Genomic DNA, 13,480 nt, shown 5'->3' with positions numbered 1-13,480 from the left:
TTCATGATTGAGAAATTGCTCTTTGCTAAGAACTTCTTTTGCTTCTTTTGACCATTTTAATTGAAAGCAATCACAGAAAGATACTTAAGTACTTTACACCACTGGTAACAATTAAGTACAAATATTTTAAAGTACTATGTCATTTTTGGGGGTATCTGTACTTTACATGACTATTTATATTTTTGACAACTTTTACTTTTACTTCATTACATTCCTAAAGACAATAATGTACTTTTTACTCCATACATTTTTCCTGACACCCAAAAGTACTCATTACATTTTGAGTGCTTGCAAGGACAGGAAAATGGTCCAATTCACGCACTTATCAAGAGAACATCCCTGGTCATCCTTACTGCTTCTGATTGCTAGACTCACTAAACACACATGCTTCGTTTGTAAATTATGTCTGAGTGTTGGAGTGTGAATCAAACTTATAGTGTTAACCATGTTTTGAAGATATATAGTGTTTGTTTACATTTTCTTTGTTTGCAAATATTGAAAAGCTTAAAATGTTGAGTTCTAATGGGGTATGACAGTTGAACTAAGCTCATGAGGCATTTATAAGTTATAATCTTCAAGTATCAATGGGTACATATAAGTCCGAAAAATGGATGTAGCAACAGCTGATTGCCCCTTTAAGTACTTTACTGTGATTGTTTTGAATTAAAATGGTCAAAAATAAACAAAAATAGCTTCTTAGCAAAGACCAATTTGTCAAGCGAGAATTTTGCTCGGACTGTCTGGGAATGGTCTGAGTCAGAGGATGTGAGCTGAGTGGAGCTGATCTGGGCTGGAGCGAGGAGCAGAGCATGTTTCATTTGTCTGGAGTGTGGAGCGGATTCAAAAATACAGGCTATTGTTAAAAAAGAGGAGTCTAAATCTGCAACAGTGCTGAAGTTGTCTATCGACTGTAAAAGGGGAGGCAATAGAGCCAGTTACAAGTGAAGTATCTGATCGTCAAGAGATGAGAGAAAAAGCTATTTGTTTTTTAACACAGCTACACATCATCAGTGGATCCTTGTTTAATAGCCTACATCCTATGATGTGAGCCCTGAGTGATTTTTAGGGGGGGGGTGGGAGGATGTTGAGCCAGAGCAGTGTGCAAAGACCACTCTGTAAATAATGTGTGGGATTTCCAACAGCTCAACTCCTCTCACATAGAGATCTGGTCTGAGTAGGGAAGGGAAAACTGAAAATGTGCTGTTATTGGCAGAAAGGTTTGGAACTCTATTTCTGTCTCTTTCTTTCTAATTTACTGCGTGGTGATGTCACCATAGAAGGGCAAAACTCCATTCCACCAAAAGAGACTGATATTTCAGGTGTCTTTTCAAACATCTCATACACTAAAAATGCATTATCATAATTTTCACCATTTCACAGTATTATTCCAACCTCATAGTGTGGAAATATATTGCCTGTAAAACAAAGAAAAATCACGTTGACTGCACTGCTAGTTACAGCTAATTTTCAGTTGAACCGCATTTATTTTTTGTAAGAAATGTGCTTTATAAATAAACTTAACCACTTTGAACTGCATTTTGTTTTAAGAAATGTGCTTTATACTGTATCACGTTTGATTTGATGACTACATAAACCATTTATTTTGCATGTTCAAGTTTGGGATGGAAAGTAATTACATCCAAAGGAGACTATTTTCTGTATGATTGTTTTGGAAAAGTTCCTTGTAGGGTTGGCCAGCCGTCTCCGTTTCCATGTGCTATATTACCCCGAAGTGCTATCCCCGACGCGCGCACGAGAGATGGAGAGCCCTCCTCGTGACGTCATGATCTTACCACAAGATAAGCCTGGAGCTATATCACGGAGGCGAATGGTTTACGGTATAAAAAAAGACTGTTACATCGGAGAGAGGGATTCTCGTCGGAGCACAGAAGCAATTGCAAAGGGAGAAGAAAAAGCCTTTATAGCACTTTTGGCACCAGCGGAGCCCAGCTCTCAACCATCAGATACGCTCCTTGAGCCCTCTCCTGTCTCTCGTTATCCCTGTGTGTCAATTCATTTGTGCGGTCCAAGTCAAGTCAGATCGCACTCCGTTGAAATGCGAGCATCATAATAAAGACAGCGCGCCTTCGATAGAGGGGACAGAGACATATTTATGCAAGTGTGTGAAAGTGTTCGACAGCGAGCAGGGGACAGCAGAGGAGCACCAGCCGGCGCGGAATGTGTTTGGAGAGCAGCTAAAACCGAGACAGAGCTGCGCTGCCTCTGGAGTCGCCTTTAGTCTGGGGACAGAAACCTAAAATAAAATGGGCGCTGGCAGCGTGGACCTACTGGTCACTCTCCAGATCCTGCCCGGTTTCTTCTCCAACTGTTTGTTCCTCGCGCTCTACGACTCGGTGGTGCTGGTGAAGCGCCTAGTGTCCTTACTGAGCTGCTCGGGCAGCGGCGGGGGAGAGTGGCAGCGTATGCTGACCTCGGCAGGGCTCCGGTCCATATGGAACAGCTTCCTGCTGGATGCATATAAACAGGTAATGAACCATGTTGTATTGTCATATATATAAACTCACTGCAGGCTACGCTTTAGTTAGAGTTTATGGTTGTACTATGAGTTGTAGGAAGTTGTATTGTGGCATACCTGTGCACAACACACCCACAGGTCTTGGGCATTGTGGCGGCAAAATAGTGTTCTCTAAAAGAGTCAGAATGGCATCGTGCATAAAAGTTGGTCAAAACCAATTCAGCACACAACCTGGTCTCAGAGCATTTTGTATTATTCTGTATGTAAATCTGTCGAACTTATTTTAGTATATGTCACGTTTTGTATGGTATTAATTTGTGGATGTCCATCACCCAGTTCGTTTTCAATTTTTTTATTTAACCTTTATTTAACTAGACAAGTCAGTTAAGACTTGCAAACATACAATATGTTACGAATTTGCTTATCGTACAATATGTTACGAATTTGCAAAACTTAGTATATGTTACGAATTCCAGCTAGGTGGCTAATGTTAGCTTGCTGTCTAATGTTAGCCATGCTAGGGGTTAGGGTTAGTGGTTAGGGTTACGGTTAGTGTCAAGTTTAGGAGTTAGGTTAAAGGGTTATGGTTAGAGTAGGTGTTAGCTAACAAGCTAAGTGGTTGCAAAGTAGCTAATTGTCTAAAATGCTAAAGTTGTCTATGATGAGATTCAAACTAGCAACAATTGGGTTCCTAGATGTTCACATTACGAGCCCACCCCTCCACCCTGACCAACCACCTTACTTTAATTTTTGTTTTAAGTAACCATCTGTCTTATGTAACCATGCCAAACATAACATATCATACAAATTTCAGTGTCACGGATTTATTTTTACTATGTTACGCCTAGTCTATGAGACCAGGCTGCAGCACACAAAAAACGATCTCGCTAGGCATGCTTCTCTGTAACTCTTGCCATTTCAAAAGCAGTGTATAGTCTTTTCTTTATTCATTCATTCTGAAAGGACAATTATACTTTATGCATTGCTGAATTCTTCTCTTGCCATCTGAGACCATGTGCATGGGTCACCTTGTTTAAATCAGCATGTTGAACTTTAATATCAAATCAAATGTAGGTTATCTGATCTAAAAAGTGATGAACTTTGGCCCCCAGACAGTCAAACACCTGAGGGCCATTCACCCTCAGATACTTGGAAATTCAAAGGTCTGGCTTCTCCTAAATGTTACATTTTAACTCTCAAACCAAACAGACATCGTTGTGTCAGTCCTAACCAGACACTAGGCATCAGGCAGGTAGCCAGGTACACATGTAAGATTTAACACAGATCATCTGACATATAGGCATTTTGATAGCCAGGTAAATGTACAGTATGGATTTACACGTTTTATATGCATGAAGCACGTGCATGAAGTTAGTTACTGAAGAATGCGGGTGTCTAGTTTTGGGTAATTTGGTAGAGGATTCCCCCCCTCTCCCTTCTGCCCCCTTCTTGATAGTTTGATCCTCTGTTGTATTATTGTCACGTTCCTCCTCTCTTTCTCTCCCTCCTTTCTTCCAGCCTCTCTCTCTCACTCCTTCTTTTTCCCTGTCTCATGCCCTCTCTCTTCCCCTCTCCCTGCCTCTTGTTCAGTCCATGGCTCTCTATCTGTTTCCACCTCTCTTTCTCCTCTCCTTCTCTCTGTCCCCTTCTTCCCTCAATCTCCTGTCCCATGCTGTGTCTACGTCACCTACTCCTACTAAACACTACATTTTTCTACCTTTTCCTGAACTCTCATGAGTCATGCCTAATCAGCGTCAGGGCTGTTACAGAGTATTGCAATGTTAGTGTCAAAAGGCTCTTACCACAACAGCACTCACCCTCTTTTCAACTCTTAGGCTGCTGACTGACTGGATGAAAGGGACTTGGGGAAGTCTATCATGTGTACTGGTCAATTCAATACATCTAATCACTTACTGATGTAAAATACCTCGAACGGACGTTGCCTCCAAAATGACCTAAGGAAATCTGTCATGGGGAGGAAAGTTTGCTGTGTTCTAGTGGGGATTGAGATGGGGAGGCAAGCATTTCTGGCCAGCACTCTCCATCCCACTTTGATGAATGACTCTTGGCATGGTTAATGCACACACGCAGGCACGCACGCACGCACACACACACACACAAGTTGACTCATAACCCGCAGTCCCCGCAGATATGCAGGTGGGTTTTCCCTCTCTCATGCCATCTTTCTTCCCTTCTCCCTGCCTCTCTGTCGTTCAGTCCCTGGCTCTTTCTTACTCTGGCATCCCTCTTTCTCCTCTCCTTCTCTCTCTCCCCTTCTTCCCTCAATCTCCTGTCCCATGCTGTGTCTACGTCACCTACTCCTACTAAACACTACATTTTTCTACCTTTTCCTGAACTCTCATGAGTCATGCCTAATCAGCGTCRGGGCTGTTACAGAGTATTGCAATGTTAGTGTCAAAAGGCTCTTACCACAACAGCACTCACCCTCTTTTCAACTCTTAGGCTGCTGACTGACTGGATGAAAGGGACTTGGGGAAGTCTATCATGTGTACTGGTCAATTCAATACATCTAATCACTTACTGATGTAAAATACCTCGAACGGACGTTGCCTCCAACATGACCTAAGAAAAACATTTAGGAAGATTTACAATGTTCTAGATCTGTCATGGGGAGGCAAGTTTGCGGTGTTCCGAGTGGGGATTGAGATCATGGGGAGGCAAGCAATTCTGTCCAGCACTCTCCATCTCACTTTGATGAATGACTCTTGGCTTGGTTAATGTACACACACACACACACACACACACACACACACACACACGTGATTTGACTGAACAAGGAGAGATTTCTAGAAATGAACTAGGTTTCCCCTTTTATCTGTGGATTAATTGTCGGAGTAAAGAACACACGATTTTGTGTGACTCAAAATGGGTCAAAATTCGACAAAGATCCGGGGGGAAAAAGGACCTTGTACATATCCGGTAAAATAACAACCCAGTGTTTATATCCCAAGACAAAATAGCTAGCAACAGCGAGTCAGCTAGCTAAATGCCCGTGAATGTTTTAAATATGTTTTGACCTGTCCCCAACTTAATGGTTCAACGTTTGTTTTGATATTCCAACCTGCGTGTCCTGATCGTGTCTGGGGTGGATGGACAAAATCACCATGCGCGCGATGACGCACGCACGCGCCCGTTGCAGTCAGCATGTAACTGTGTGTATGCCAAATAGCCTACACGCCAATCACTAAATGCTTTTGGGAAAAGGCAGAAAATGTTCACGTCGATCCAAGGAGGGAAAAAGGACAATGTCAGAGTTTAATTCAATGAGAGAAAAGCTTTGAAATGGAGCTGAAAGTAAAGAGAAGGGAGGGTCAGAAAAGTAATCTTTGGGAAAGATTTGGTGAAGTTGTAAAAGATGATAGCAGTGATTGTGAGGCGCTGTACAAATTCGACCGTCACAAGATGGGGACTTCAAATAGGCCTATGGCACGTCAAGTGAACTTTAGCCTACTGTTCAGATGGGTTAAATGGAAACTGAAATCTGGACACTGACTGTCGGCCTGTAACCTCTCATATAGCCTGAATATAAACTCACGCATTTCTTGCAGTTAAATTATACGCCAAATGTAGGCAACATTTTCACTCGAGAAGAGGAGTGGAGAAATATTATTTCTTTCTTTCAGCATCTTGACAGAATGCAAATGTACCGTTGGATACCGTCTGTATTGGTGCTATATTTATCAGCATCATAAAAGCTGATAGTATTTCAACCACATAAAATATGCATCCAAGCCGAACTGAAATCTTCCCAGAAACATGTCGGGTCGTTTTTCACAGTTTTCACAACCAGTCAAATTGATGTCATTTGAACATTTTCCCGTTTTTTTTGTCGTCGAGTTATTGCATTTTGTCCCCGGTCCCTAAACGTCTTTGCTCTGTGAAAGAACCAGAGATCCCAGAGAAAACGTTACCGATGTCAACTAGATTGAATCATTCATTCTATCATCTATGACATTATTCTGGTGAGCAAAGGTTTATTTAGTCTTCTAGGGCACCATATAATGACAGAAGAGAAGCTGCATGTGTCAACAAGTTGACTAACAAAAAGCCTACAAAATTGTCAGAAAGATAAGCACAAACATATCTAAATTAGTCCCCCCCAAAAAATTGTTCTGCAATCTCTGACTGTAGCCCACAGTGCATTTTCTATATTTGTGGGTTAGGGTCAGATGTACACTTTGTCACATATACAGTGCCTTCAGAAATGATTCACATCCCTTGACTTTTTCCACATTTTGTTGTGGATCCTGGATTAATAATGGATTACATTTAGATTTTGAGTCACTGGCCCACACACAATACCCAATAATATCAACGTGGAATTATGATTTTCGAAAAAAGTATTTAACCCTTTTGTTATAGCAAGCATAAATAAGTTCAGGAGTTAACGATTCACTAAATAATTAGCATGGACTATAGTGTTAAACATGATTTTTGAATGACTACCTCATCTTTGTACCCCACACATACAATTATCTGTATGGTCCCTCAGTGGAGCAGTGAATTTCAAACACAGATTAACAGAGTGAAAAGAAGGAAGCCTGTACAGAATTTTTCCCCCCCTCCAAAACATGCATCCTGTTTGCAGTAAGGCACTAAAGTAAAACTGCAAGAAATGTGGCAAAGTAATTCACTTTATGTCCTGAATACAAAAAGCAAATCCAACACAACACGTCACTGAGTACCACTCCTGATTTTCAAGCTTGGTGCTGGCTGCATCATGTTATGGGTATGCCTGTCATCGGCAAGGACTAGGGAGTTTTTTTTAGGATAAAAATAAACAGAATAGTGCTAAACACAGTCAAAATCCTAGAGGAATTTCCAACAGACACTTGGAGACGAATTCACCTGTCAGCAGGATAATAACCTAAAACACAAAGCCAAAAATACACTGGAGTTGATTACCATGATGACATTGTACGTTCCTGATTGACTTAATTACAGTTTTGACTTAAATAGACTTTAAAATCGATGGCAAGACGTTAAAAGCTGTCTAGCAATGGTCAACTGCTTGGAGATTGAAGAATAATAATATGCAAATATTGTACAATCCAGGTTTGCAAAGCTTTTAGAGTTACCCAGAAAGACTCACAGCTGTAATTGCTACCAAACATGATTCTAGAGGGTTGAATACATGGACAACAATGCTAACGTGGCCTACGGCGTGTCCAACGAGAGGGTGTGCATCGTGCAGAGGAGGAAGATCGCCTACCTTGGAGGGAGGACCTTTTTCTCAAACCTAGATGTGAGGCAGTACTTGACAGAGCACGGGCAGATCCGACCAGCAGAGAGAAGAGATGCTCTAGTTCTATGATAACACTAAACGCGACTGAAAAGAGGAGAGAATGTTTATTTTGTATAAAAGGAAGGTGAGGTCTTCAAAACTGGAAATCGAGATACATTCGTTTTTATATTTGTATGTTCTTTCTTTTACAATGTTTTTAAAAAATCCCACTTTGACATTACAGAGTATTGTTGTAGATCATGACAAAAATGTACAATTAAATCAATTTTAATTCCACTTGTAACACAACATTGTGGAAAAAGTCAGGGGTGTGAAAACTTTCTGAAGGCTTAGGCGGATGCGGATGGGTAATTAGCAATTGCAGGGGTGACACTTGAACAAGAAAAGCCTCACAATCTAGGAGCTCAGATGCAATAATTTAATGGGTGCAGGTGAAAAACAGCGGATCCACGCACAACTACACACACACACCACTCATCTGAGCTTGCCCTGATTGACAGCTTTGTGCGCTTGTTATTCTCAGTGGTTCAAGTGTGCAAGTTTCCATACGTCCTGTCTAGCACTTGACACCTCACAACTGTCAAGCATTATTAGTGTTTTGTGGGTGTGTGTGTGTGTGTGGGTGTGCATGGTTGTGGGCATGTGTGTACGAGTGTGTATGTATGAATGTACAGTATATTTATTGTGCCTGGCTACACTTGATTGACTGTCAAAACCAAACCTTTCTATTCTTTAGAGACTGTTAATCTCATCATACAAATTGTCAACCAACCTCTCTTCCTCCCTCCTCTCCTTCCTCTTCCATGCAGGTTAAACTGGTTTTGAGCACCCAACTCCAAAGTGGTCAAGGTTCCTGGTAGCTTCCGCGGCGGAGCAGCTTGACCACCACCACGGGCCCTCATCCCGGGACGAGTGCCGCCTGCTGGACTTTGAGTCGTCGGACCGCCCTCTTGTGGTGAACTTCGGCTCGCCACCTGACCTCCTTCATCAGCCACCTGCCCCCTTCCGCGCGCTGGTGGAGGAGTTCTCAGACGTGGCCGCTTCCTGCTGGTCTACATCGACGAGGCCACCCTCGGACGCTGCGGTGGCGCCCCGCCATGGGCCCGCGCTCCTTCCGAGGTCAGGGAGACCACTCCACTGGAGGAGAGGGTGGCTGGACCTCCTCACCATGTCCCCTCACAAAAACCCAACCTTACGCTCAATCCCTTCTTAGATACTCTGGGCCCAGTGACTCCTACCTACGAGGCACAGAAAGTGCTACCCGACGGACCCTGTCCTCAACTTTACCACCTTTGAACTAGTGTGTCCAACACCAGCCGCCGCACGCCATTAGATGGCACCGCTCCTCCAACTTTCATAACCTGCGCCTCAGCGCCCACATCGCACGCCCATTAGGGCGCCGCGTCTCCGGCTCACGATGGGAGGCGCGTCACCCCGCGCTCTGCCACGCGGCCCACGCCGCCCCGCTGCCACCCTATCCGCTGGCACCACCGCCCCCGCACTTAGCCCCCCCTACAGAGCACGACTCCAGCCCGACGCCGCAGGCTGCAAAACTACCCTCTACAGTCCCTTGACGGCGCCGTACAGTACTGCTCTCTGTTCCGATCGTCCCTGCCCGCCCTCGGCCCAGAACCGCTGATTGAGTCCCTCAGCCTGCCACGTCTCTCCGCCGCTGGGATGCTCCGCTGCAATGGACACAATGCTAAGTTGGCCCGCGTGTCAAAGACCGAGGGTGTGTGCCATCGTTGCAGAGGAGCGTAGAGCGCCCTACCTCTGCCGGGGAAGGGACCTCCCTTTTTCAGCACTGGTGGATGTGAGCGTTCTGACAGAGCTACGCAGGATCGCGACCGACGAGAGAGGAAGAGATGCCTCTAGTTCTATGAACAACTAAACGCGACTGAAAAAGAGGAAGAGAGAATGTTTATTTTTGTATAAAAGGAGAATAAAAGGAAGGCGAGGTGCTTTCAAAACTGGACTGTCAACACTCAGAACAGAACATGTTACAGGTTCTAAGGTTCCGAAGTTCCAAATCTCATGAACTTCCTTTCTGGAAGGAGACCAACTTTCCACTAGAAAACAACAGAACCAATAGACTTAAGAGCATGGACTGATGCTCTGCCACCTATGGTAGTAAGTTGACTGAAAGGAGAGACTGAAAAGGTTAACCGCTGACACGCTTTATCAATGCCTTCATCCCCGTTTGCTAATCATGAATAAGTTCTCTAGTTACAGTCCACATTAACTTCTAACCTGGCACCTTTCAAAATGAAAACCAAATTACTGAACAGAGTAGAAAGCAAAAGTACCCAACTATATATAAATATATAAAATATGATATTAATTTATTTATATGGTTTTTAATGTTAATGTTTGTTTTTACACCATGGTAATGTTTTGTATGCCGATGCACTTGTAATGCTTTTTATTTAAGAAGACATTGTGTCATACTCCCATTTTGTGTGTATGGGGGAGGTGTTACAACACTATTCATAACCACGTAGAGTAGACTGCTTAGAACCATCTAGACTCAGACACTTCCTAGTACACCTTTCATGTTACCACACCACCTAGAACACAGAGGTTAGCGCTGTATCGATCTCCTCCATATTGTCGTTTTAACCTGACAGACGATGCGAGAGGGAGAAAGTGAGCCGGAGAGCAAAGCACAGCATCAACAGCATGTTAGTCAGAAACGGAGGCAATATGTGTACTGTAGTTATTACCAAGGATCCGTAGCTAGCTAGCTCTAATCCCAGGGCTATTTGCTGTTGGTGATGGTTTGTGTTAGCGATGTTGGTTAGCGATAAGGCAGGGGTGTACAGAGATGTAATGGGTTGAGGGAGACGACCATGTCTCCAAGACCTGAGGCGAGTTTCCTGAAAGCTTCATGGCTAACATGCTACTGAATTTATCTTGACAACCCAGACTTACGCCACGTGTAGAACATCAAACATTTACAATTGGTGCGCTCATGGTTGAATTGTCAAGATAAACAAAGTGCCTCGTTCACCATGACGTTTTGGTACACTGAGCTCTAAGGTGTGTGACAGGAGTTGAGTTACGCTAAGGACAGGTGGTGTCTAGATGGCTTAAGAAGGTGTGTGTGTCAGTTGTATGGTGTGACGTGACTGAAGAGGTTTTTAGTTGTCCATGGGAAAGACAGGCAGACAGACATTTGGTTTGGGTCGAGACGGGGCTGGTGTGAGAATGAAAACCACTGACTAAAGGGTTACTGACTCTGTTTGTGGTCGGATGACAGACCTCACCTCCCTGACGTAGACTCAAACCAACACGTCTTTTAACGTCATCAAACCATCCAACATTCGCAAACAATTTCTAGGGGAGGTCCATAAACTGATGCCCCCCCCACCCCCCCACCCGTCTTCATCCATATGCTCAATCCTGTGTAGTGCTGCTTTTCAAAAAAATACAGGAGAGTAGAGGGACGGAAAGTAAAATAAAGTTGTTGCTGCTGACTGTGATTTGCTACTCTGCGATTTCTGTCTGTGTGAGTGGCGATGGGGTGTAGGTGAAAGAGAGAGAGCGGCGCTGAAAGAATGGAAGAACTGTTCAGGGAGTTAAAAAGTCCAATGCAGCTGTTTTTATCTCAATATCAAATCCTTTCTGGGTAACAATTAAGTACCTTACTGTGATTGTTTTCAATTAAAAATGTCAAAAAGAAACAAAAATAGCTTCTTAGCAAATAGCAATTTCTCAATCAAGAATTTTGCAAGGACTTTCTAAGATTGGTCTGAGTGGGGAGGGGAAAACTGAAAATTAGCTGTCATTGGATTTCTGTTGCTAACAGGTGTATAAAATCGAGCACACAGCCATGCAATCTCCATAGACAAACATTGGCAGTAGAAGAGCTCAGTGAATTTCAACATGGCACCGTCATAGGATGCTACCTTTCCAACAAGTCACTTCGTCAAATTTCTGCCCTGCTAGAGCTGTCCTGGTCAACTGTAAGTGCTGTTATTGTGAAGTGGAAACATCTAGGAGCAACAACGGCTCAGCCGTGAAGTGGTAGGCCACACAAGCTCACAGAATGGGACCGCCAAGTGCTGAAGCGCGTAAAAATTCTCACCTCGGTTGCAACACTCACTACTGAGTTCCAAACTACCTCTGGAAGCAATGTCAGCACAAGAACTGTTCGTCGGGAGCTGCATGAAATGGGTTTCAATGGCTGAGCAGCCGCACACAAGCCTAACATCACCGTGTGCAATGCCAAGCGACGGCTGGAGTGGTGTAAAGCTCACCGCCATTGGACTCTGGAGCAGTGGAAACGCGTTCTCTGGAGTGATGAGTCACGGTTCACCATCTGGCAGTCTGACGGACAAATCGGGGTTTGGCGGATGCCAGGAGAACGCTACCTGCCCGAATGCATAATGCCAACTGTAAAGTTTGGTGGAGGAGGAATAATGGTCTGGGGCTGCTTTTCATGGTTCGTACTAGGCCCCTTATTTCCAGTGAAAGGAAATCTTAATGTTACAGCATACAATTACAGCGTACATTCTAGGCGATTTTGTGCTTCAAACTTTGTGGCAACAGTTTGGGGAAGGCCCTTTCCTGTTTCAGCATGACAATGCCCCCGTGCACAAAGTGAGGTCCATACAGAAATGGTTTGTTCAGATCGGTATGGAAGAACTTAACTGGCCTGCACAGAGCCCTGACCTCGACCCCATCGAGCACCTTTGGGATGAATTGGAACACCGACTGCGAGCCAGGCCTAATCACCCAACATCAATACCCGACCTCGCTAATGCTCTTGTGGCTGAATGGAAGCAAGTCCCCACAGCAATGTTCCAACATCTAGTGGAATGCCTTCCCAGAAGAGTGGAAGCTGTTATAGCAGCAAAGGGGGGGGACACACACGTACGTGTGAACGTGCGTGTGTGTGCCTATGCACCCGACGACCCTTCTCGAAACAAAACAAAGAGATACACATACAGTGGGTGAGACACCTCAAACACGACAGCGTTGGTTATGGTCCACAATAGCGAAGCCACAGACGTGTTGGAGACTGAACGCCTGTGTTTTTATTTCCGAGAGGAGCGTGACTCCAGACACACTCTCTATGACAGGTTATAACGTGTTTACTCGTGGCCGTAGGGCTCGAGTGAAACCAAGCCTCCTGGCTGAACTTGTGGTCTGGCTCGCCTGCCAAATACTGCACAGAATAGCACAGACGTCAGGGCGAGGTGGATAGAGAGGGAAGGGAAAGGGGGAGGAAAGGAGGGAGGGGTGAGGCAGAGGAGGAAATGGAGGATAGCAAATGGGGAAAGGGGGAGACATGTAGAGGCGGCTAGGAGAAGAGGTAAAGAGGAAGAGGGGGAAAATAGGAGGTAAAGGAGAATGGAGGAAGGGGAAAATGAGAAGTCTGGATGAGGGCCCTCCGAGCAGAACACATTGGAGTGTGTGTGTGTGTACTGGGTTTATACAAGATACACAAAGCAGCACCGCTCTTTAACTGGTCCCCTCATTATCCTGATACACACGCACACACATTCAAGCTGATTTGGGAACCTGTTAGTGACACAATGAGAGTGTGAATGGTCAGAAATGACCATCGCTTTTCTCTAATGAGTCATGATCACAATCCTCTTACATTCTTCCCTTAATTTTGACTGAGTGTGTATGGTCAGGCATCCCTGCACTCAACCCAGATTGTCGTAGGACAAAGTACCGTGGCCTGGCAAGACCTGGGTTCAAATTCTATTTGAAATCAATTCAAAGTG

The 13,480-nt window shown here is 44.3% G+C and overlaps 1 protein-coding gene across 1 annotated transcript; it reads left to right on the top strand.

Annotated features, from left to right (window-relative positions):
- Nucleotides 1-1,810: 1,810 nt before the first annotated feature.
- Nucleotides 1,811-9,316, top strand: dio2 (iodothyronine deiodinase 2). The gene is given in 6 exon segments (XM_024147258.2): nucleotides 1,811-2,486; nucleotides 5,097-5,115; nucleotides 8,569-8,603; nucleotides 8,605-8,779; nucleotides 8,782-8,861; nucleotides 9,059-9,316. Coding segments are annotated over 6 exon segments (789 nt in total). The 5' UTR covers nucleotides 1,811-2,264.
- Nucleotides 9,317-13,480: the final 4,164 nt, after the last annotated feature.

The sequence above is a fragment of the Salvelinus sp. IW2-2015 genome, linkage group LG9 (assembly GCF_002910315.2).
Source record: "Salvelinus sp. IW2-2015 linkage group LG9, ASM291031v2, whole genome shotgun sequence".
Classification (NCBI taxonomy): domain Eukaryota; kingdom Metazoa; phylum Chordata; class Actinopteri; order Salmoniformes; family Salmonidae; genus Salvelinus; species Salvelinus sp. IW2-2015.
This window is presented reverse-complemented; position numbering and strand designations above follow the sequence as displayed.